Below are 21204 nucleotides of genomic sequence, written 5' to 3'. Positions count from 1 at the left end.
CCCAGGAAGTTCTATAAAAAGGCAACACAAACATGAAAAAAACACACAAACAAAAAAAAGAACAACACAACAAAAACTTGGGAAAAAAAGTGTAGAAAAATGGTTGCGAAAACCCTAGCTTCTGTCTTATTTGCTCTGTATCTGTTGAGCTTCTCTGCAAATGCTGAAGTGTTTGACATCAGAAAGTTCGGTCATGTTTCTGTTGGCTCCGACATTACCCAGGTAACTAAACGTTTCTTGCTTCTCAAGCAACCTCGATCCCGGTTCATGGAAACTGATTATTTCTTGCTTCATTTTGGATCTTCGTATATCTGCAGGCTTTTAGGCAAGCCTTCCAGGCTGCGTGCCAGAGCCCGAGGCCGAGTTCGGTGGTGATCCCGAAAGGAACGTACAAACTTGGGGAGATCAATATGATCGGTCCCTGCAAAGCTCCAGTCGAGGTGACTGTTAACGGCCACTTGCAAGCCAACGGAAATGCCCTGGCTGGGCACGAGAAATGGGTCGTTTTCCGCTACATTAACGGCTTCAAACTGAACGGAGGCGGTATCTTTGATGGGCAAGGCAATGCTGCCTGGAAGTCGAATGATTGCCACAAGAATAACAACTGCAAGAAACTCCCAATCGTAAGTAGCGATTCGCCATCTCGCATGTAATTTATTTTCACGGAAACTTACGGTCATCTTGCTTTGTCTCATTATGTTTTGTCTGCTGATGAATCAGAGCATAAGGTTCGACTTCGTACTTAACGGTGAGGTTAGGGACATAACGTCGTTGGACGCCAAAAACTTCCACGTGAATGTTTTGGGCTGCAAGAATTTCACATTCGATAACGTGAAGATCAAGGCACCTGCCGAGAGCCCTAACACGGACGGAATCCATCTGGGGAGAAGTGACGGCGTCAACATCCTTAGATCTTTCATCTCGACAGGTGACGATTGTATCTCTATCGGCGACGGGATGAAGAATCTCCACGTAGAGAGAGTTACATGTGGTCCAGGTCACGGTATCAGTATCGGAAGCCTTGGACGTTACACGATCGAGGAGCCTGTGGCCGGTATCTGGATCAAGAACTGTACACTCCAAGAGACTGATAATGGCCTCAGGATCAAGACCTACCCTTCTTCCGCCTCTTCGATCACAGTCTCTGACATCCATTTTGAGGATATTATCGTGAAGAATGTCTCCAATCCCATCCTCATCGATCAAGAGTATTGCCCTTGGAACAAATGCAACAAAGCCGTAAGTTTATTCTCTCTCTACATGGGCAATGATGAAACCCTAACCCTAGGGAGTTACTTGACTAACACGTCACCGATTTCATTTCTTGATGGTCAGAAACCTTCGACGGTGAAGCTGGTGAACATTAGTTTCAAGAGGATTAGAGGAACATCGGGGAACAAAGACGCAGTGAGGTTGTTGTGTAGCAAAGGAGTGCCGTGTACGAACGTGGAAGTAGGAGACATCGATCTGAGATACGGAGGAGCAGACGGTCCTGCAACTTTCGAGTGTTCGAACGTAACTCCCAAGCTCTCGGGAACTCAGTTCCCAAAGGCATGCAGTAGCCCCATGGTCAAACCTCTCAATGATGTCTGAATGATTCTCTCGAACGAACATGATCACTTCTTCTGTTCAGCCATCCATGGTAGCCTGATCATGTCCTATATGACCCGTTTTCTTTTTCTTTTTCTTTCCTCGCACCGTTACTTGAATTGTATCTGTCAAGATTTGCAAAATAAAACCTTGTTAAAACATATCAAAACTAAAGAAAAACCAAAAACCAAAACTAAATGACTAACTTATTATTTTTCAAGATCTAAAACTTTCAAAATCATATCGTTGATCCACCATCTTCATCATCATCATCCTCGTCTTCAATCATCATCATTTTGCGAAACTATCAAAACTTTAAATCTAAAGAATGTAATCAAACTCTTATACTATTTTAAGATTTGTGGAATAAAACCTCCATATTGCCCAACAGTACATGAAATTTGCTGCGCTTGTTCTTGTATTTCCAATGCTATTACAATTTGAAATGAGTTTTTTCAATAAATATTCTTTATTTTTTCATAATGAATCATGATTCATGAATAGTTTAACAATTATGTTTGCTATTTGTTTTTTATTTTTATTTTTTTATTGTATTAATAATTATTTAAAACTCTCCATAATTATTGATAGTGTTTCAATTAAACTTTACATTTCATAAAATATATTATTAAATCAATGAATTAAAAAAACATATGTACTTCTCTGTGAGGTTGCAAAATCAATTTGTTACCTAGAGTTTATATTTACAAATTAACCGTAAGTTCATATGGTAATTATTTCGATATTTATATTAAAAATAATATTTTAGAATTGAATTTTCAAAATCAAAGTTAAGGTGATATTGACATTTTTGTGTCTTATACAAAAACATAACTTCATTAAAATGGGCATTTACGGCTTCGGTCTATGTCTAAACGAGTTCAGCACCTGATGTAAATAGATTTTATTTTATTTTATTTTGGTTTTGTAGTTTTGGCTATATATTTAGTAGTCTTTTATTATAAAGACTGGGTTGGCTTTCATTTCACATTATAAGGATTGACGTGCATTGAAAATTTTCGATCATGGTCATTTTTTTTCCTTTCACAAAGCAAATATTTACTTGATTTTCTGAGTGAGATAGGAAGCTTGACTCTAAATCCGTCCGGTGTAGAAAAACCATAACCATTCGGTTTTTATATAAAATTTGGTTCGGTTCGGATTCGATTTTTTTGTTATTGTAAAAAAAATAATTTTTTCAAATAAATTGTCGGATTTTTCGGTTAATTTTTTAATCGGTTTGATTCGATTTTCGGGTTTAGAGAGATCATAATCATTCGATTTTTATGTTATGTTTGGTTCGATTATGGTTATGTCTTACTCGATTCGATTCGGCTATTCGGTTAATAACCAAAATGACCACCCTTACGCCGAACTACCTCACATTGGAACATGGTGAGCCGGATACTTAAATATTTGAAAGGGAATACCAAATAAAGGTCTATATGGATGCAACACAGCGAGGACACCGAAATAACAGCTTATCGTAATGTAGATTAGTTGAAGACACAATCAATCGAAAATCAACAAAAGGCTACTATACGTTCGGTGGAGGAAACCTTGTTACATGGAAAAACAAGAAATAAACAATGGGTCGAGTAAAGTTGAGTGCCGAGGGTGAGTATCGAGTCATGACAAGCACGATATGCCGCTTTTAGATGGTATCGACATCACAACTACTCAACCAACAACGCTATAACATTGCGACAATCAAGCGGCAATTCATGTCGTAGAGCAAACCCGGTATTTCGCGAGAGGACGAAAGATATCGAGGTCGATTGTCATCTCATATGAGAGAAAATAGATCAATGTTTCGTCTCCATCATGTAGCACCAAAAACTCTGAACAACTAGCAGATATCTTTACCAAAACCACTACCTAATCATTTGCTTGACGAACGCCTCAACAAGATTGGTCTTATCCATACCCGACAGCCAAACTTGAAAGGAAATGTTAAAACACATGAAGGTGATGTATTCATGGTCCAAGGGCTATAGCAGGACGAGAAACCGAACCAGAATGTGTTTCAGACAGATTACGTGCAGAACAAGCAATGATATCTCTCGGTCTCGGTTAATACAAGGCACGATCTCATGACGGGAAAAAATCCAAAAGAGCCGAAATCAACGAACAAAGTGACGTTATAGGGACTGATACACGAGAGAAATCAGACCGCATGGATCAAGCAAACATCCAACAGGAACATTAATTGCCTTATCCTTGTTTCATAGATTCCGTGTATAACCTTCTTGCCTCTCTTATATATGTTGTGTAATATGTTCAGAAAAAGGTAGATAAGGGTGTATACAAGACCAACAAGAAAACAGTCCTTTCCCTGACCGTCCATCGAGCTTTCTTACATGTTATGCTGTGTAATAATTTGTTCCCTGAATTATTGTTGTGCAACGGCAGTCATTCAAATACGTTATTAAAAAACTCTTAACAATTTCGTTGTCAAAACTAAAAGTTCTTTTTATAATCAGGATGCCCATCCCTTCTACCCGACTACATCCATTCTAGACCCGAGACTAGTCTTTGTATATAGACAATTTTGATTCAGAAATTACATCCCTCCCCACTAGTGGAATCGATCCCATGACCTTGAGGATGATTTTGTCACCTCTCATTCATTGGACCACCAAAGGTTGGGTATCAAAACTTATATAATGCACACGTGGTTTTTATAGCGAAAAAACACAAAACACGATTATATTTGAACAATTTAGACTTAAGAAATTTGAGAAAAAAAAAGTAGGTTCGTATTTTTATACGATTTGAGCTCGAAAAAAAATTGATATAAAAAAATCAGGTTTGACGAGCTCGTTGCGAGCTAACCCGCAAGCTCAGAAGTTGGTTCACGAGGCATAAAAAAATATTTAAAAATATTAATTATTATATTATCTTCTAAATATGATTATATATATATACACACACAATTGTTTTGCAATTTTGGTCATAATAAGAGGCTAAATTAGTTTTTGTTGAAATCGTCGCAAAATGGTATTAAAATGTAGGGAAAAAATTACGATTAAATTTTTCATCGTTTGATACGGTTATACTCGTTCAATGGAAATCGCAGTAACGGTAATTATCAGAATTTGTAATACAAGCAGTCAACCATGCAAACGGATGAACCCTAAAAAAAGAGGTAACAGTTCATACGTTTGGCGACATTCAAATTTTCAACAATTCTAATGATAGTAACGATTTGTTTGATCTTCCCAGGAGGCTCTATAAAACGGCAACACAAACATGGAAAAACAACACAACAAAAAAAAAATTCACCAAAAAAAAAAAAGTGAAGAGAAATGGCTGCGAAAACCCTAGCTTCTGTCTTATTTGCTCTGTATCTGTTGAGTTTCTCGGCAAATGCTGAAGTATTTGACATCAGAAAGTTCGGTACTGCTTCTGTTGGCTCCGACATTACCCAGGTAACTAAACGTTTCTTGCCTCTCAAGCAACCTCGATCCCGGTTCATGGAAACTGATTATTTCTTGCTCCGTTTTGGATTCCTCTTCGTATATCTGCAGGCTTTGAGGCAAGCATTCCAGGCTGCATGCCAGAACCCGCGCCCGAGCTCGGTGGTGATCCCGAAAGGAACGTACAAACTTGGGGAGATCGATATGGTCGGTCCCTGCAAAGCTCCAGTCGAGGTGACCGTTAACGGCCACTTGCAAGCCAACGGAAATGCCCTGGTTGGACGCGAGAAATGGGTCGTTTTCCGTTATATTAACGGCTTCAAACTGAATGGAGCTGGTATCTTTGATGGGCAAGGCAATGCTGCCTGGAAGTCGAATGATTGCCACAAGAATAACAACTGCAAGAAACTTCCAATCGTAAGTAACGACTCGTCATCTATCGCATGTAACCGTCTGTCTTATTTCACGGAAACTTACGGTCATCTTGCTTTGTCTCATTATGTTTTGTCTGCTGATGAAACAGAGCATAAGGTTCGACTTCGTGCTTAACGGTGAGGTTAGGGACATAACGTCGTTGGACGCAAAGAACTTCCACGTGAACGTTTTGGGCTGCAAGAACTTTACATTCGATAATGTGAAGATCAAGGCACCTGCCGAGAGCCCCAATACGGACGGAATCCATCTGGGGAGAAGTGATGGCGTCAACATCCTTAGATCTTTCATCTCGACAGGTGACGATTGTATCTCTGTCGGAGACGGGATGAAGAACCTCCACGTCGAGAGAGTTACTTGCGGTCCAGGTCACGGTATCAGTATCGGAAGCCTTGGACGTTACACGAACGAGGGGCCTGTGGCCGGTATCTGGATCAAGAACTGTACACTCCAAGAGACTGATAATGGCCTCAGGATCAAGACCTACCCTTCTTCCGCCTCTTCGATCACAGTCTCTGATATCCATTTTGAGGATATTATCGTGAAGAATGTCTTCAATCCCATCCTCATCGATCAGGAGTATTGCCCTTGGAACAAATGCAACAAAGCCGTAAGTTTATTCTCTCTCTGCATGGGCATGAAACCCTAATCCTAGGGAGTTACTTGACTAACACGTCACCGATTTATTTCTTGATGATCAGAAACCTTCGACGGTGAAGCTGGTGAACATTAGTTTCAAGAGGATCAGAGGAACATCGGGGAATAAAGACGCAGTGAGGCTGTTGTGTAGCAAAGCAGTGCCGTGTACGAACGTGGAAGTAGGAGACATCGATCTGAGATACGGAGGAGCGGACGGTCCTGCAACGTTCCAATGTTCGAACGTAACTCCCAAGCTCTCGGGAACTCAGTTCCCAAAGGCATGCAGCAGCGCCATGGTCAAACCCCTCAATGATGTCTGAATGATTCTCTCGAACGAATCGATCACTTCTTCTCCGGTTCAACCATCGATGAATATTATGGTGCAGGAGCTGATCATGTCGTATGATCCGATTTCTATCTCTCTTTTTTTTCCCCTCATATGGCTACTTGGATCGTACATGAAATTTGATGCACTTGTTCTTGTACTTCCTAAGCTATTACATTTTGTAATGATTTTTTTTAATAAATATTCTTTATTTTTAATTATGAATATAAAGAGTTTAATTATTACGTTTGCTATTTTTTTTCTTATTGTATTAAATTTTTTTGTTAGAATTATTGTACTAAAATTCTTTAAGCTCTCCATAATTCTTAATGATGGTTCAATTAAACTTGAATTTTCATACAATAAGTTATTAAATCCATGAAAAAAACATATTTACTTCTTTGTAAAGTTCTAAAATTTTTGGCGCTTAGAGTTTAGTATTTTAAAATTACGAGTTAACCATAAGTTCATACGGTAATTATTTCGGTAATTTACGTGAAAATAATATTTAAAATTTTAATTTTGAAATTCGATATCAAAGTGATATTTTGTCATTTTTGTGTCTTATAGAAAACATACTACATTAAAATGGGCATTTTGTCTGCTTAGGCCTATATCCGACGAGTTCAATAATTGATGTAAATGAATTTTATTTTATTTCTGTTTTTTTACAAATTATTTTTATTTTATTTCTGTTTTGTATTTTCTTTAAACTGTTTTGTATTTTTTGGTTATATATTAGTGCAAGCTTTCATTATGACTTACCAAAAGTAAATTCTCTTACGTGTCATCGGTCTCAAAATGTGTGTATTTTAATTATCCTTCAAATATTTATTTATTTGATTAGTTTTATGTTAAATTTTTCTATCCAATCAATTTTTGTTGTTTATCATGAATTTTAATCATACAAATTACAATTTTTCAAAATTACAATTGCTCGACGTGTCCTACGTTCGAATATTGAAAAATATATTTATTTATTTGATGAGTTTTATGTTAAATTTTTCTATCCAATCAATTTTAGGATTTAGATTAAATAAGGTCTATTTATACATTTTTATTCTTTTTAAATGAGAATGAAATAAAGAGGCTCTTAAAATGTTACATACTAGCTTAAATAACATTACACCCACTAGCGGTGTCAATCGGTTTCGGCCTGACCTAGCTCAAGTCCACACTCGGTATGAGGGTTTTGGGTTTAGTTCCGAATTCGTATCTACTCGTTTTATCTGCAGGCTTTGAGGCAAGCATTCCAGGCTGCATGCCAGAACCCGCGCCCGAGCTCGGTGGTGATCCCGAAAGGAACGTACAAACTTGGGGAGATCGATATGGTCGGTCCCTGCAAAGCTCCAGTCGAGGTGACCGTTAACGGCCACTTGCAAGCCAACGGAAATGCCCTGGTTGGACGCGAGAAATGGGTCGTTTTCCGTTATATTAACGGCTTCAAACTGAATGGAGCTGGTATCTTTGATGGGCAAGGCAATGCTGCCTGGAAGTCGAATGATTGCCACAAGAATAACAACTGCAAGAAACTTCCAATCGTAAGTAACGACTCGTCATCTATCGCATGTAACCGTCTGTCTTATTTCACGGAAACTTACGGTCATCTTGCTTTGTCTCATTATGTTTTGTCTGCTGATGAAACAGAGCATAAGGTTCGACTTCGTGCTTAACGGTGAGGTTAGGGACATAACGTCGTTGGACGCAAAGAACTTCCACGTGAACGTTTTGGGCTGCAAGAACTTTACATTCGATAATGTGAAGATCAAGGCACCTGCCGAGAGCCCCAATACGACGGAATCCATCTGGGGAGAAGTGATGGCGTCAACATCCTTAGATCTTTCATCTCGACAGGTGACGATTGTATCTCTGTCGGAGACGGGATGAAGAACCTCCACGTCGAGAGAGTTACTTGCGGTCCAGGTCACGGTATCAGTATCGGAAGCCTTGGACGTTACACGAACGAGGGGCAAAAGTGAAGAGAAATGGCTGCGAAAACCCTAGCATCTGTCTTATTTGCTCTGTATCTGTTTAGTTTCTGGGCAAATGCTGAAGTATTTGACATCAGAAAGTTCGGTACTGCTTCTGTTGGCTCCGACATTACCCAGGTAACTAAACGTTTCTTGCCTCTCAAGCAACCTCGATCCCGGTTCATGGAAACTGATTATTTCTTGCTCCGTTTTGGATTCCTCTTCGTATATCTGCAGGCTTTGAGGCAAGCATTCCAGGCTGCATGCCAGAACCCGCGCCCGAGCTCGGTGGTGATCCCGAAAGGAACGTACAAACTTGGGGAGATCGATATGGTCGGTCCCTGCAAAGCTCCAGTCGAGGTGACCGTTAACGGCCACTTGCAAGCCAACGGAAATGCCCTGGTTGGACGCGAGAAATGGGTCGTTTTCCGTTATATTAACGGCTTCAAACTGAATGGAGCTGGTATCTTTGATGGGCAAGGCAATGCTGCCTGGAAGTCGAATGATTGCCACAAGAATAACAACTGCAAGAAACTTCCAATCGTAAGTAACGACTCGTCATCTATCGCATGTAACCGTCTGTCTTATTTCACGGAAACTTACGGTCATCTTGCTTTGTCTCATTATGTTTTGTCTGCTGATGAAACAGAGCATAAGGTTCGACTTCGTGCTTAACGGTGAGGTTAGGGACATAACGTCGTTGGACGCAAAGAACTTCCACGTGAACGTTTTGGGCTGCAAGAACTTTACATTCGATAATGTGAAGATCAAGGCACCTGCCGAGAGCCCCAATACGACGGAATCCATCTGGGGAGAAGTGATGGCGTCAACATCCTTAGATCTTTCATCTCGACAGGTGACGATTGTATCTCTGTCGGAGACGGGATGAAGAACCTCCACGTCGAGAGAGTTACTTGCGGTCCAGGTCACGGTATCAGTATCGGAAGCCTTGGACGTTACACGAACGAGGGGCAAAAGTGAAGAGAAATGGCTGCGAAAACCCTAGCATCTGTCTTATTTGCTCTGTATCTGTTTAGTTTCTGGGCAAATGCTGAAGTATTTGACATCAGAAAGTTCGGTACTGCTTCTGTTGGCTCCGACATTACCCAGGTAACTAAACGTTTCTTGCCTCTCAAGCAACCTCGATCCCGGTTCATGGAAACTGATTATTTCTTGCTCCGTTTTGGATTCCTCTTCGTATATCTGCAGGCTTTGAGGCAAGCATTCCAGGCTGCATGCCAGAACCCGCGCCCGAGCTCGGTGGTGATCCCGAAAGGAACGTACAAACTTGGGGAGATCGATATGGTCGGTCCCTGCAAAGCTCCAGTCGAGGTGACCGTTAACGGCCACTTGCAAGCCAACGGAAATGCCCTGGTTGGACGCGAGAAATGGGTCGTTTTCCGTTATATTAACGGCTTCAAACTGAATGGAGCTGGTATCTTTGATGGGCAAGGCAATGCTGCCTGGAAGTCGAATGATTGCCACAAGAATAACAACTGCAAGAAACTTCCAATCGTAAGTAACGACTCGTCATCTATCGCATGTAACCGTCTGTCTTATTTCACGGAAACTTACGGTCATCTTGCTTTGTCTCATTATGTTTTGTCTGCTGATGAAACAGAGCATAAGGTTCGACTTCGTGCTTAACGGTGAGGTTAGGGACATAACGTCGTTGGACGCAAAGAACTTCCACGTGAACGTTTTGGGCTGCAAGAACTTTACATTCGATAATGTGAAGATCAAGGCCCCTGCCGAGAGCCCCAATACGACGGAATCCATCTGGGGAGAAGTGATGGCGTCAACATCCTTAGATCTTTCATCTCGACAGGTGACGATTGTATCTAGATCGGAGACGGGATGAAGAACCTCCACGTCGAGAGAGTTACTTGCGGTCCAGGTCACGGTATCAGTATCGGAAGCCTTGGACGTTACACAAACGAGGGGCCTGTGGCCGGTATCTGGATCAAGAACTGTACACTCCAAGAGACTGATAATGGCCTCAGGATCAAGACCTACCCTTCTTCCGCCTCTTCGATCACAGTCTCTGATATCCATTTTGAGGATATTATCGTGAAGAATGTCTTCAATCCCATCCTCATCGATCAGGAGTATTGCCCTTGGAACAAATGCAACAAAGCCGTAAGTTTATTCTCTCTCTGCATGGGCATGAAACCCTAATCCTAGGGAGTTACTTGACTAACACGTCACCGATTTCATTTCTTGATGGTCAGAAACCTTCGACGGTGAAGCTGGTGAACATTAGTTTCAAGAGGATCAGAGGAACATCGGGGAATAAAGACGCAGTGAGGCTGTTGTGTAGCAAAGCAGTGCCGTGTACGAACGTGGAAGTAGGAGACATCGATCTGAGATACGGAGGAGCGGACGGTCCTGCAACGTTCCAATGTTCGAACGTAACTCCCAAGCTCTCGGGAACTCAGTTCCCAAAGGCATGCAGCAGCGCCATGGTCAAACCCCTCAATGATGTCTGAATGATTCTCTCGAACGAATCGATCACTTCTTCTCCGGTTCAACCATCGATGAATATTATGGTGCAGGAGCTGATCATGTCGTATGATCCGATTTCTATCTCTCTTTTTTTTCCCCTCATATGGCTACTTGGATCGTACATGAAATTTGATGCACTTGTTCTTGTACTTCCTAAGCTATTACATTTTGTAATGATTTTTTTTAATAAATATTCTTTATTTTTAATTATGAATATAAAGAGTTTAATTATTACGTTTGCTATTTTTTTTCTTATTGTATTAAATTTTTTTGTTAGAATTATTGTACTAAAATTCTTTAAGCTCTCCATAATTCTTAATGATGGTTCAATTAAACTTGAATTTTCATACAATAAGTTATTAAATCCATGAAAAAAACATATTTACTTCTTTGTAAAGTTCTAAAATTTTTGGCGCTTAGAGTTTAGTATTTTAAAATTACGAGTTAACCATAAGTTCATACGGTAATTATTTCGGTAATTTACGTGAAAATAATATTTAAAATTTTAATTTTGAAATTCGATATCAAAGTGATATTTTGTCATTTTTGTGTCTTATAGAAAACATACTACATTAAAATGGGCATTTTGTCTGCTTAGGCCTATATCCGACGAGTTCAATAATTGATGTAAATGAATTTTATTTTATTTCTGTTTTTTTACAAATTATTTTTATTTTATTTCTGTTTTGTATTTTCTTTAAACTGTTTTGTATTTTTTGGTTATATATTAGTGCAAGCTTTCATTATGACTTACCAAAAGTAAATTCTCTTACGTGTCATCGGTCTCAAAATGTGTGTATTTTAATTATCCTTCAAATATTTATTTATTTGATTAGTTTTATGTTAAATTTTTCTATCCAATCAATTTTTGTTGTTTATCATGAATTTTAATCATACAAATTACAATTTTTCAAAATTACAATTGCTCGACGTGTCCTACGTTCGAATATTGAAAAATATATTTATTTATTTGATGAGTTTTATGTTAAATTTTTCTATCCAATCAATTTTTGTTGTTTATCATGAATTTTAATCATACAAATTACAATTTTTCAAAATTACAATTGCTCGACGTGTCCTACGTTCGAATATTGAAAAATATATTTATTTATTTGATGAGTTTTATGTTAAATTTTTCTATCCAATCAATTTTTGTTGTTTATCATGAATTTTAATCATACAAATTACAATTTTTCAAAATTACAATTGCTCGACGTGTCCTACGTTCGAATATTGAAAAATATATTTATTTATTTGATGAGTTTTATGTTAAATTTTTCTATCCAATCAATTTTAGGATTTAGATTAAATAAGGTCTATTTATACATTTTTATTCTTTTTAAATGAGAATGAAATAAAGAGGCTCTTAAAATGTTACATACTAGCTTAAATAACATTACACCCACTAGCGGTGTCAATCGGTTTCGGCCTGACCTAGCTCAAGTCCACACTCGGTATGAGGGTTTTGGGTTTAGTTCCGAATTCGTATCTACTCGTTTTTTTACCTATATAATCAAATTCGAAACTCGATCCTATATATTTTGGATTCGGATTGGGTTGGATGCCGGAGGATCCACTCAAATTTGATGCCCTGGTTGGACGCGAGAAATGGGTCGTTTTCCGTTATATTAACGGCTTCAAACTGAATGGAGCTGGTATCTTTGATGGGCAAGGCAATGCTGCCTGGGAGGCGGATGTGTGGACCTGCGGCAATCGCCCTGCGACCTGCGACTATTGCCCTGCGACTCGCGAACCTGCGGATCTGCGGCCTACGACTGTGATTTCACTACAACCATATAACTATGACTACGACTCAATACGACCATATAACTACAACTATGACCAGATAATTACGACTGTAATTTCATTACGACCATATAACTACAACTCACTACGACCATATAACTATGACTATGACCAGATAATTACGATTGTGGTTTCACTATGACCATATAACTACGACTACGACCAGTTAATTACGACTGTAATTTCACTAGGACCATATAACTACGAATACGACCAGATAATTACGACTGTGATTTCACTACAACTATCTTTTAGAAATCGGAACGTTTTGTTATTTGATCTTATTTTTTCTCCAACATTTTCTCTAACTCTAGGTCCGGGATCAACTTTTGTATATAGACCATTTTGATCCAGAAATTATACATGCCTCCCCACCAGTGGAGTCGAACCCATGACCTCGAGTATGATTTTGTCACCTCACAGCCAATCGACCACCAACTGTTGGGTATCAAAACTAAAAGTTATATGATGCACACATCGTTTTTGTAGCGAAAAAACACAAAACACGATTATATTTGAACAATTTAGACTTAAGAAATTTGAGCAAAAAAAAAAGTAGGTTCGTATTTTTATACGATTTGAGCTCGAAAAAAAATTGATATAAAAAAATCAGGTTTGACGAACTCGTTGCAAGCTAACCCGCAAGCTCAGAAGTTGGTTCACGAGGCATAAAAAAATAATTTAAAATATTAATTATTATATTATTTTCTAAATATGATTATATATATATACACACAATTGTTTTGTAATTTTGGTTATAATAAGAGGCTAAAATAGTTTTTGTTGAAATCGTTTACGATTAAATTTTTCATCGTTTGATTCGGTTATACTCGTTCAATGGAAATCGCAGTAACGGTAATTATCAGAATTTGTAATACAAGCAGTCAACCATGCAAACGGATGAACCCTAAAAAAAGAGGTAACAGTTCATACGTTTGGCGACATTCAAATTTTCAACAATTCTAATGATAGTAACGATTTGTTTGATCTTCCCAGGAGGCTCTATAAAGCGGCAACACAAACATGGAAAAACAACACAACAAAAAAAAACTTCAAAAAAAAAAAAAGAGAGTGAAGAGAAATGGCTGCGAAAACCCTAGCATCTGTCTTATTTGCTCTGTATCTGTTTAGTTTCTGGGCAAATGCTGAAGTATTTGACATCAGAAAGTTCGGTACTGCTTCTGTTGGCTCCGACATTACCCAGGTAACTAAACGTTTCTTGCCTCTCAAGCAACCTCGATCCCGGTTCATGGAAACTGATTATTTCTTGCTCCGTTTTGGATTCCTCTTCGTATATCTGCAGGCTTTGAGGCAAGCATTCCAGGCTGCATGCCAGAACCCGCGCCCGAGCTCGGTGGTGATCCCGAAAGGAACGTACAAACTTGGGGAGATCGATATGGTCGGTCCCTGCAAAGCTCCAGTCGAGGTGACCGTTAACGGCCACTTGCAAGCCAACGGAAATGCCCTGGTTGGACGCGAGAAATGGGTCGTTTTCCGTTATATTAACGGCTTCAAACTGAATGGAGCAGGTATCTTTGATGGGCAAGGCAATGCTGCCTGGAAGTCGAATGATTGCCACAAGAATAACAACTGCAAGAAACTTCCAATCGTAAGTAACGACTCGTCATCTATCGCATGTAACCGTCTGTCTTATTTCACGGAAACTTACGGTCATCTTTCTTTGTCTCGTTATGTTTTGTCTGCTGATGAAACAGAGCATAAGGTTCGACTTCGTGCTTAACGGTGAGGTTAGGGACATAACGTCGTTGGACGCCAAGAACTTCCACGTGAACGTTTTGGGCTGCAAGAACTTTACATTCGATAATGTGAAGATCAAGGCACCTGCCGAGAGCCCCAACACGGACGGAATCCATCTGGGGAGAAGTGATGGCGTCAACATCCTTAGATCTTTCATCTCGACAGGTGACGATTGTATCTCTGTCGGAGACGGGATGAAGAACCTCCACGTCGAGAGAGTTACTTGCGGTCCAGGTCACGGTATCAGTATCGGAAGCCTTGGACGTTACACGAACGAGGGGCCTGTGGCCGGTATCTGGATCAAGAACTGTACACTCCAAGAGACTGATAATGGCCTCAGGATCAAGACCTACCCTTCTTCCGCCTCTTCGATCACAGTCTCTGATATCCATTTTGAGGATATTATCGTGAAGAATGTCTTCAATCCCATCCTCATCGATCAGGAGTATTGCCCTTGGAACAAATGCAACAAAGCCGTAAGTTTATCTCTCTCTGCATGGGCATGAAACCCTAATCCTAGGGAGTTACTTGACTAACACGTCACCGATTTATTTCTTGATGATCAGAAACCTTCGACGGTGAAGCTGGTGAACATTAGTTTTAAGAGGATCAGAGGAACATCGGGGAATAAAGACGCAGTGAGGCTGTTGTGTAGCAAAGCAGTGCCGTGTACGAACGTGGAAGTAGGAGACATCGATCTGAGATACGGAGGAGCGGACGGTCCTGCAACGTTCCAATGTTCGAACGTAACTCCCAAGCTCTCGGGAACTCAGTTCCCAAAGGCATGCAGCAGCGCCATGGTCAAACCCCTCAATGATGTCTGAATGATTCTCTCGAACGAATCGATCACTTCTTCTCTGGTTCAACCATCGATGAATATTATGGTGCAGGAGCTGATCATGTCGTATGATCCGATTTCTATCTCTTTTTTTTCCCTCATATGGTTACTTGGATCGTACATGAAATTTGATGCACTTGTTCTTGTACTTCCTAAGCTATTACATTTTGTAATGATTTTTTTTTTAATAAATATTCTTTATTTTTAATTATGAATATAAAGAGTTTAATTATTACGTTTGCTATTTTTTTTCTTATTGTATTAAATTTTTTTGTTAGAATTATTGTACTAAAATTCTTTAAGCTCTCCATAATTCTTAATGATGGTTCAATTAAACTTGAATTTTCATACAATAAGTTATTAAATCCATGAAAAAAACATATTTACTTCTTTGTAAAGTTCTAAAAATTTTGGCGATTAGAGTTTAGTATTTTAAAATTACGAGTTAACCATAAGTTCATACGGTAATTATTTCGGTAATTTACGTGAAAATAATATTTAAAAATTTAATTTTGAAATTCGATATCAAAGTGATATTTTGTCATTTTTGTGTCTCATAGAAAACATACTACATTAAAATGGGCATTTTGTCTGCTTAGGCCTATATCCGACGAGTTCAATAATTGATGTAAATGGATTTTATTTTATTTCTGTTTTGTATTTTTTGGTTATATATTAGTACAAGCTTTCATTATAAGACTTACCAAAAGTAAATTCTCTTACGTGTCATCGGTCTCAAAATGTGTGTATTTTAATTATCCTTAAAATATTTATTTATTTGATTAGTTTTATGTTAAATTTTTCTATCCAATCAATTTTTGTTGTTTATCATGAATTTTAATTATACAAATTACAATTGCTCGACGAGTCCTACGTTCGAATATTGAAAAAAATATATTTATTTATTTGATGAGTTTTATGTTAAATTTTTCTATCCAATCAATTTTAGGATTTAGATTAAATAAGGTCTATTTATACATTTTTATCTCTTTTTAAATGAGAATGAAATAAAGAGGCTCTTAAAATGTTACATACTAGCTTAAATAACGTTACACCCACCTAGCGGTGTCAATCGGTTCGGTCCGACCCAGCTCGAGTCTACACTCGGTATGAGAATTTCGGGTTTAATTCTGAATTCGTACCTACCCATTCTTTTGGACCTATATAATCAAATTCGAAACTCGACCCTATATATTTTGGATTCGAATCGGGTTGGATGCTGGACGGACCCACTCAAATTGCATTGTAAAGTTATTTTTGAAAAAAAAATCGGGCTTTCAATATATTCGTAATATATGTTATTATAAATCCTTTGAAAAATTCTAATTCACATTCATTTATTGTAAAATACACATCACTCATTTCATCATATCCAAAAAAATAGTAAATTTATAATAAATTAATGAATCTTCATGAACAAACAGATAATGTATTATTTATTTATTTGTAGAAGATATATGATATTCTTATAGATTTAAATATTTTGGTAATTTAGCCGTTTTAATTATTAAATCAAAGCTTATAATGCGAGAAATTTTTCTGCTACACTCTGTCTGCTTACACGCTCTTAAAAACATTTTACGTGCGAAAATTAATTAAAAAAAAAGCCCTCTTAAAATATTTTCCCTCCAAAATTTGAAAAATTCAGAGCTCCCCCCGAAAAAGTTTCCTTTTTTCTTTAATGTAAAAAGCGCCTCCACGACGAATCTTCTCCTCCACCCTTCTTCCATCTTCAACCTCTGGATCTGTGTGTATATATACACCTTCGACGACAGCTCGTCACTCTATACCCAATTTATCAATCGAATTTCCATCTCTTCATTGGTTTTCTGTTTTTCTAATATTTGGGGTTTTCTAAAGCTGTCATCCATGGCGTCCTTCAAGGCTTCGCTTTTGCTCAGTTCCATCGATGGTGACTATTCCAGAGATGCTGCTTTCGGACAGAACCGTCGAGGGGCCGGTGCGGTTCATGTTATTGTGGGCCCCATGTTCGCAGGGAAGTCCACTGCTCTGCTTCGCCGGATCAAATCGGAGATCAGCGATGGACGGTAAGTTTCGCCGTGATCGCGCCTTTTTCGCAGATTTGAAATATAATCGACCTGGTTTCGGCTCAATTTTGATGGGCATGGTTCGGAGTTTTATTTTGTATGATTTTTGGTTATGTAGAAACGTTGCGATGATAAAATCGAGCAAGGATACAAGATATGCGAAGGATTCGGTGGTCACACACGATGGAATCAAATTCTCTTGCTGGGCTTTGCCAGATCTTATGTCGTTTGCTGAGAAGTTTGGAGATGATGCTTATTCCAAGGTAAAACCCATGTTCGTGAATCTCCATAATCTGAGACTTTTTGCATCAGTCATCGCGTTTGGTATATGTGGAGTATGTCCAGTTGTTTGGAGATTTTTATGGACATGATTGGTCTTGTAACGAGGTTAGATCTGTCTGTGCGTTAGTGTTTTTTGGAATTAGGGATCGAAGAATTACTGATATATTTCTACGGGAGCGCATAATTTTGCTTCTCGAGGGTCTCGATCTGGAAAGATTTTAATAAAAGGGTCTCCCTTTTATTCATAATTGTTGGCAGCTTGATGTGATTGGAATCGATGAGGCTCAGTTCTTTGGAGATCTTTACGATTTCTGCTGCAAGGTTGCTGATGAAGATGGAAAAACAGTGATTGTAGCAGGCCTAGACGGCGACTATTTGAGGTGCTACATTGTGATTGATATCGAAAACCTCTGTTTTCCTCTTGATTCTATGCTCCGAATTCCCAGAAATCTTTGCTTCATATTAGCTAACTCTAATGATTTGAATCTGATTTTGGCTCTGCAGAAGAAGCTTCGGTTCCGTTCTTGACATTATACCGATCGCTGATACAGTGACAAAGTTAACTGCCCGGTGTGAGCTTTGTGGCCATAAGGCTTTCTTCACTCTGAGAAAGACCTGTGACACTCAGACAGAACTGATAGGTGGAGCTGATGTCTACATGCCTGTATGTCGCCAGCATTACATCAATGGCCAAGTTGTCATCAAAGCTACAAAGAAAATATTGGAAACTGACATTGCCGAACCCGAAACCCTCAAGGAGACTCTTGCTGCAGCCTAACTCTAGTTGTTGTCATAGAAGAAACATTATGGTCTTTCTTGATTTTAGTCTGTGTTTCACTTTACTCATCTGGGTTTCTCTCTTTTTCTTCAGAAAACATTTTTTATACTACCTTGATGTATATACAGTGAAGTATGATGAATTCAAAATGCGGCTTTGTTATCTACAAGCTGTTGGTACATATTTCATATTTCATCCCTCTGCCATCTATTCACCTGCTTTTCTCTTTGATCTTCTACTTCCGAACAAGGTTACCTGTCTGAGAACCCGAAGCAGCCTATTGGCATACTTCCTCTGCGAAGTAAATGTTACAGACCCGATACAACCCGTTACTTCCCCGAAGGAATTCCTGTTCTTACTCAATGATCTCTTCTCCAGGCCAAGTGGTTTAACCCTTTGGACCTTTGGCTCTGTTCTTTCCAGGTCGTTATGGGACTGAAGGCTTTTCTTCAAGGAGATGAGTTGATGTTCGAGGTTCTGGATTCTGAAGCTCGTGGACTCATACTCCTCTATCGTTGCGTCTTTCCTCATCAAGAGGCCTAAGGGTCTGCTTCTCGGCATTATCGCTTCATCGGTGCAGGGGCTCTCATTGCAGTTCAAGGGTTTTGATCTTGGAAGACTACCAGAGAAGTCTCCATTGTTTATGAACCGAAACGAGTCTGAGCATTCTTTGAAGGCTTGGTGTGTATTCAGCTGCTGGACAAAGAGAGCCTTTACGATTAATCGTAGTGGCATCAGCTCGTTCTGAACGACTTCAATGGACGCCTCTTGCGACAGTTTTTGGCAGCTTAGGTAACTGCAGACCGAGCTCTTTTCATCGTGAGAAATTCCTCTGTGCACCTAATAAGAAGAAGAGACAGTTTCAGAACAGATTCAGCCTTCAAAATTCGGTTACTGGAAAAAAGATTGAATCATGCATCAAAGACAAACCTGAAGAAACGCGTTCACTGCACGGTAGAGTTGATCATGGCTCTGTCTGAATGACATAGGCACTGTCTCAACAAGCTCGGTGAACCTAGTCGGTTCCATTTCTGCATCATTTGCCACACGAGAGAGGTAAATGTCCCACAATTTAGCAACTTTCCAGTTGCTTATTGAGGGAGTAATGTCGGAATCTGTATGAGACGATATGTATTTTGAGAATATGCTTTCCATGGTAGGCAGCTCCTGATCGAATGCAACTTGCCCTCTCCTGGTTTCTGGGTAGAGAAAATCTTCGACGTGGGCGGTATGCAGATGAGAAACTATATGATCCTGCAGCTTCGACACGGTTTTGCAACTCAGCCCGAGTTTCAGCAGTTTGGAGAGGCACGCAAAGTAAAATCCAACAGGAACAGCCCTACATGTCTTCTCTTTTGCCAGAAGGAGATCCAGAGTTCCTTGCAGAACATCACTGACTTGGTAAGTGGTTAGATCATTGCTGTCTTCTGAAATCACCCATTTGTTTGCATAGAACACAACTAACGGGCTAACATACTTCTCTTTCATCCCTTGTCTTCTCAACGAGCCGATAACCCGTTTGAAGAATCCGAATGGAAGATCAATGAGGTCTCTGATCCATATATCCTGGCCAATGATTTTCTCTGCTGCTCTATATCTCCATGGCTGATTTTCAAAACCTTCGAGCATAACAACCGGCTTTTCCCGTCTTCTTTCCGGATCGAGAATCTCCATGCATGCCATAAATGCCAGAGACTCTATGCATCGGCTGACGATTAGTAAATCTTCAGACCAAGGCAATAGATCCCGACATTTCATCAGGACAAGGATTGTGTCGTCCCAGTTTTGCAGGACCACTTGGTTGAGGTAAAGGTCGAATCTTTCACAGAGGTTTCCCGCCTTCTGATCTTCCTTCAAGTCAAGAAATTCTGCTGCGCATCTGAGAGCCGCTACATTGAAAGGGTCGATAAAAAATGGGCAGCCATAGATGAACAGGGTAATCATCTCGAAGATCTCGGGTCCACCAGGGAAGTCAGGAGCAAGCTCGATCTCGGATATCTGATCCTCCCTTTTCTTGAAGTATCCGCTCTTCAAGAACAGAGGGTTCTGCGTAACAAAGAGAAGTGAAATTAGGCTAAAACCTCGAATTTCAGACAATAAGAACACTTTTCTTCTCATGAACTCTCTGAATCATCATCATTTAGTGTTATACCCTGTGAAGGTTGAAACTCTTGTCTCGAACTCGAACACGCAAAGAAGCAGGAAGACCGGTCTCCTGGCTCCTGAGACAGATACACACACACACATAAGCATAGAAACATGAAAAGATTTGAAGGAAAATTCAGATTTCTGCAGCATAAAACAGAGGATCATACCAGGAGAGAACCTTGATCTTCAAAAGGGTACTGATATTCGGAGAAGAAAGTGGGCTGGACGTGACCGATGAACCATCTCTGAAGCTGGAAGCTTCCATTACTGAAACTCAGAGAAAGCAGAGAGAGAGATTCAACGGGCAAGCTGGTGATGGTGAGACTACAGACATCTGGTCACAGCCCCCATTTATTATAGTTCTTATGAATGAAAATGCTGAAGGAAACTTGCGTGTTTCAGGGAACGAAGAAAAAGGGGAAAGGGGGTTTAGGATCCACAAAACCAGTGGAAGCAATTGAAGAGTGAGTCTTTGTTTCAGTTTCATCAAACACACACACACACACATACACACGTGTGTGTGTATATGCGGTAAGGTCAAAGTCAGATAGATTGCACACGAGTGTTGAGCTCAAAAAAATATAATAACCCAAAGTTCAAGGCTTGAAAACGTTCCTCGAGTGTTGAGAACATGTTGAAAATCTTGCCCTATTTTTTTTTTCTTTT

At 39.4% G+C, this 21204-nt stretch overlaps 6 protein-coding genes and 2 pseudogenes across 6 annotated transcripts; 7 read left to right on the top strand and 1 right to left on the bottom strand.

Annotated features, from left to right (window-relative positions):
* Positions 1 to 57: 57 nt before the first annotated feature.
* Positions 58 to 1685, top strand: LOC104819047 (polygalacturonase-like). Its single transcript, XM_010548924.2, has 4 exons — positions 58 to 222; positions 318 to 623; positions 721 to 1239; positions 1336 to 1685. Exons 1-4 carry the CDS (start codon positions 100 to 102, stop codon positions 1591 to 1593), a joined length of 1206 nt encoding a protein of 401 aa, XP_010547226.1. The 5' UTR covers positions 58 to 99; the 3' UTR covers positions 1594 to 1685.
* Positions 1686 to 4898: 3213 nt separating this feature from the next.
* LOC104820126 (polygalacturonase-like) lies at positions 4899 to 6447 on the top strand. The gene is made up of 4 exons (XM_010550498.1): positions 4899 to 5021; positions 5121 to 5426; positions 5533 to 6051; positions 6143 to 6447. The coding sequence occupies exons 1-4, from the start codon at positions 4899 to 4901 to the stop codon at positions 6398 to 6400; spliced, it is 1206 nt and encodes a 401-aa protein (XP_010548800.1). The 3' UTR covers positions 6401 to 6447.
* Positions 6448 to 7588: 1141 nt separating this feature from the next.
* On the top strand, positions 7589 to 8384 carry LOC104820125 (polygalacturonase-like). Its single transcript, XM_010550497.1, is given in 4 exon segments — positions 7589 to 7594; positions 7641 to 7946; positions 8053 to 8194; positions 8197 to 8384. Coding segments are annotated over 4 exon segments (642 nt in total).
* Positions 8385 to 8390: 6 nt separating this feature from the next.
* On the top strand, positions 8391 to 9356 carry LOC104820124 (annotated as a pseudogene).
* A 6-nt stretch (positions 9357 to 9362) lies between these two features.
* Positions 9363 to 10911, top strand: LOC104820123 (annotated as a pseudogene).
* Positions 10912 to 13767: 2856 nt separating this feature from the next.
* On the top strand, positions 13768 to 15268 carry LOC104820122 (polygalacturonase-like). The gene is made up of 4 exons (XM_010550496.1): positions 13768 to 13890; positions 13990 to 14295; positions 14402 to 14920; positions 15011 to 15268. The coding sequence occupies exons 1-4, from the start codon at positions 13768 to 13770 to the stop codon at positions 15266 to 15268; spliced, it is 1206 nt and encodes a 401-aa protein (XP_010548798.1).
* A 1730-nt stretch (positions 15269 to 16998) lies between these two features.
* LOC104819045 (thymidine kinase a-like) lies at positions 16999 to 18571 on the top strand. Its single transcript, XM_010548922.1, has 4 exons — positions 16999 to 17330; positions 17449 to 17593; positions 17871 to 17992; positions 18117 to 18571. The coding sequence occupies exons 1-4, from the start codon at positions 17152 to 17154 to the stop codon at positions 18388 to 18390; spliced, it is 720 nt and encodes a 239-aa protein (XP_010547224.1). The 5' UTR covers positions 16999 to 17151; the 3' UTR covers positions 18391 to 18571.
* On the bottom strand, positions 18571 to 20803 carry LOC104819046 (BTB/POZ domain-containing protein At5g48130). The gene is made up of 4 exons (XM_010548923.1): positions 20706 to 20803; positions 20543 to 20612; positions 19321 to 20436; positions 18571 to 19230 (listed from the first exon to the last, which is right to left on the bottom strand). The coding sequence occupies exons 1-4, from the start codon at positions 20801 to 20803 to the stop codon at positions 18598 to 18600; spliced, it is 1917 nt and encodes a 638-aa protein (XP_010547225.1). The 3' UTR covers positions 18571 to 18597.
* Positions 20804 to 21204: the final 401 nt, after the last annotated feature.

Source organism: Tarenaya hassleriana, unplaced genomic scaffold (assembly GCF_000463585.1).
Source record: "Tarenaya hassleriana unplaced genomic scaffold, ASM46358v1 Cleome3, whole genome shotgun sequence".
Taxonomy (NCBI): domain Eukaryota; kingdom Viridiplantae; phylum Streptophyta; class Magnoliopsida; order Brassicales; family Cleomaceae; genus Tarenaya; species Tarenaya hassleriana.
The sequence above is the reverse complement of the archived record's forward strand: the minus strand, read 5'-3'. Positions and strand labels throughout refer to the sequence as shown.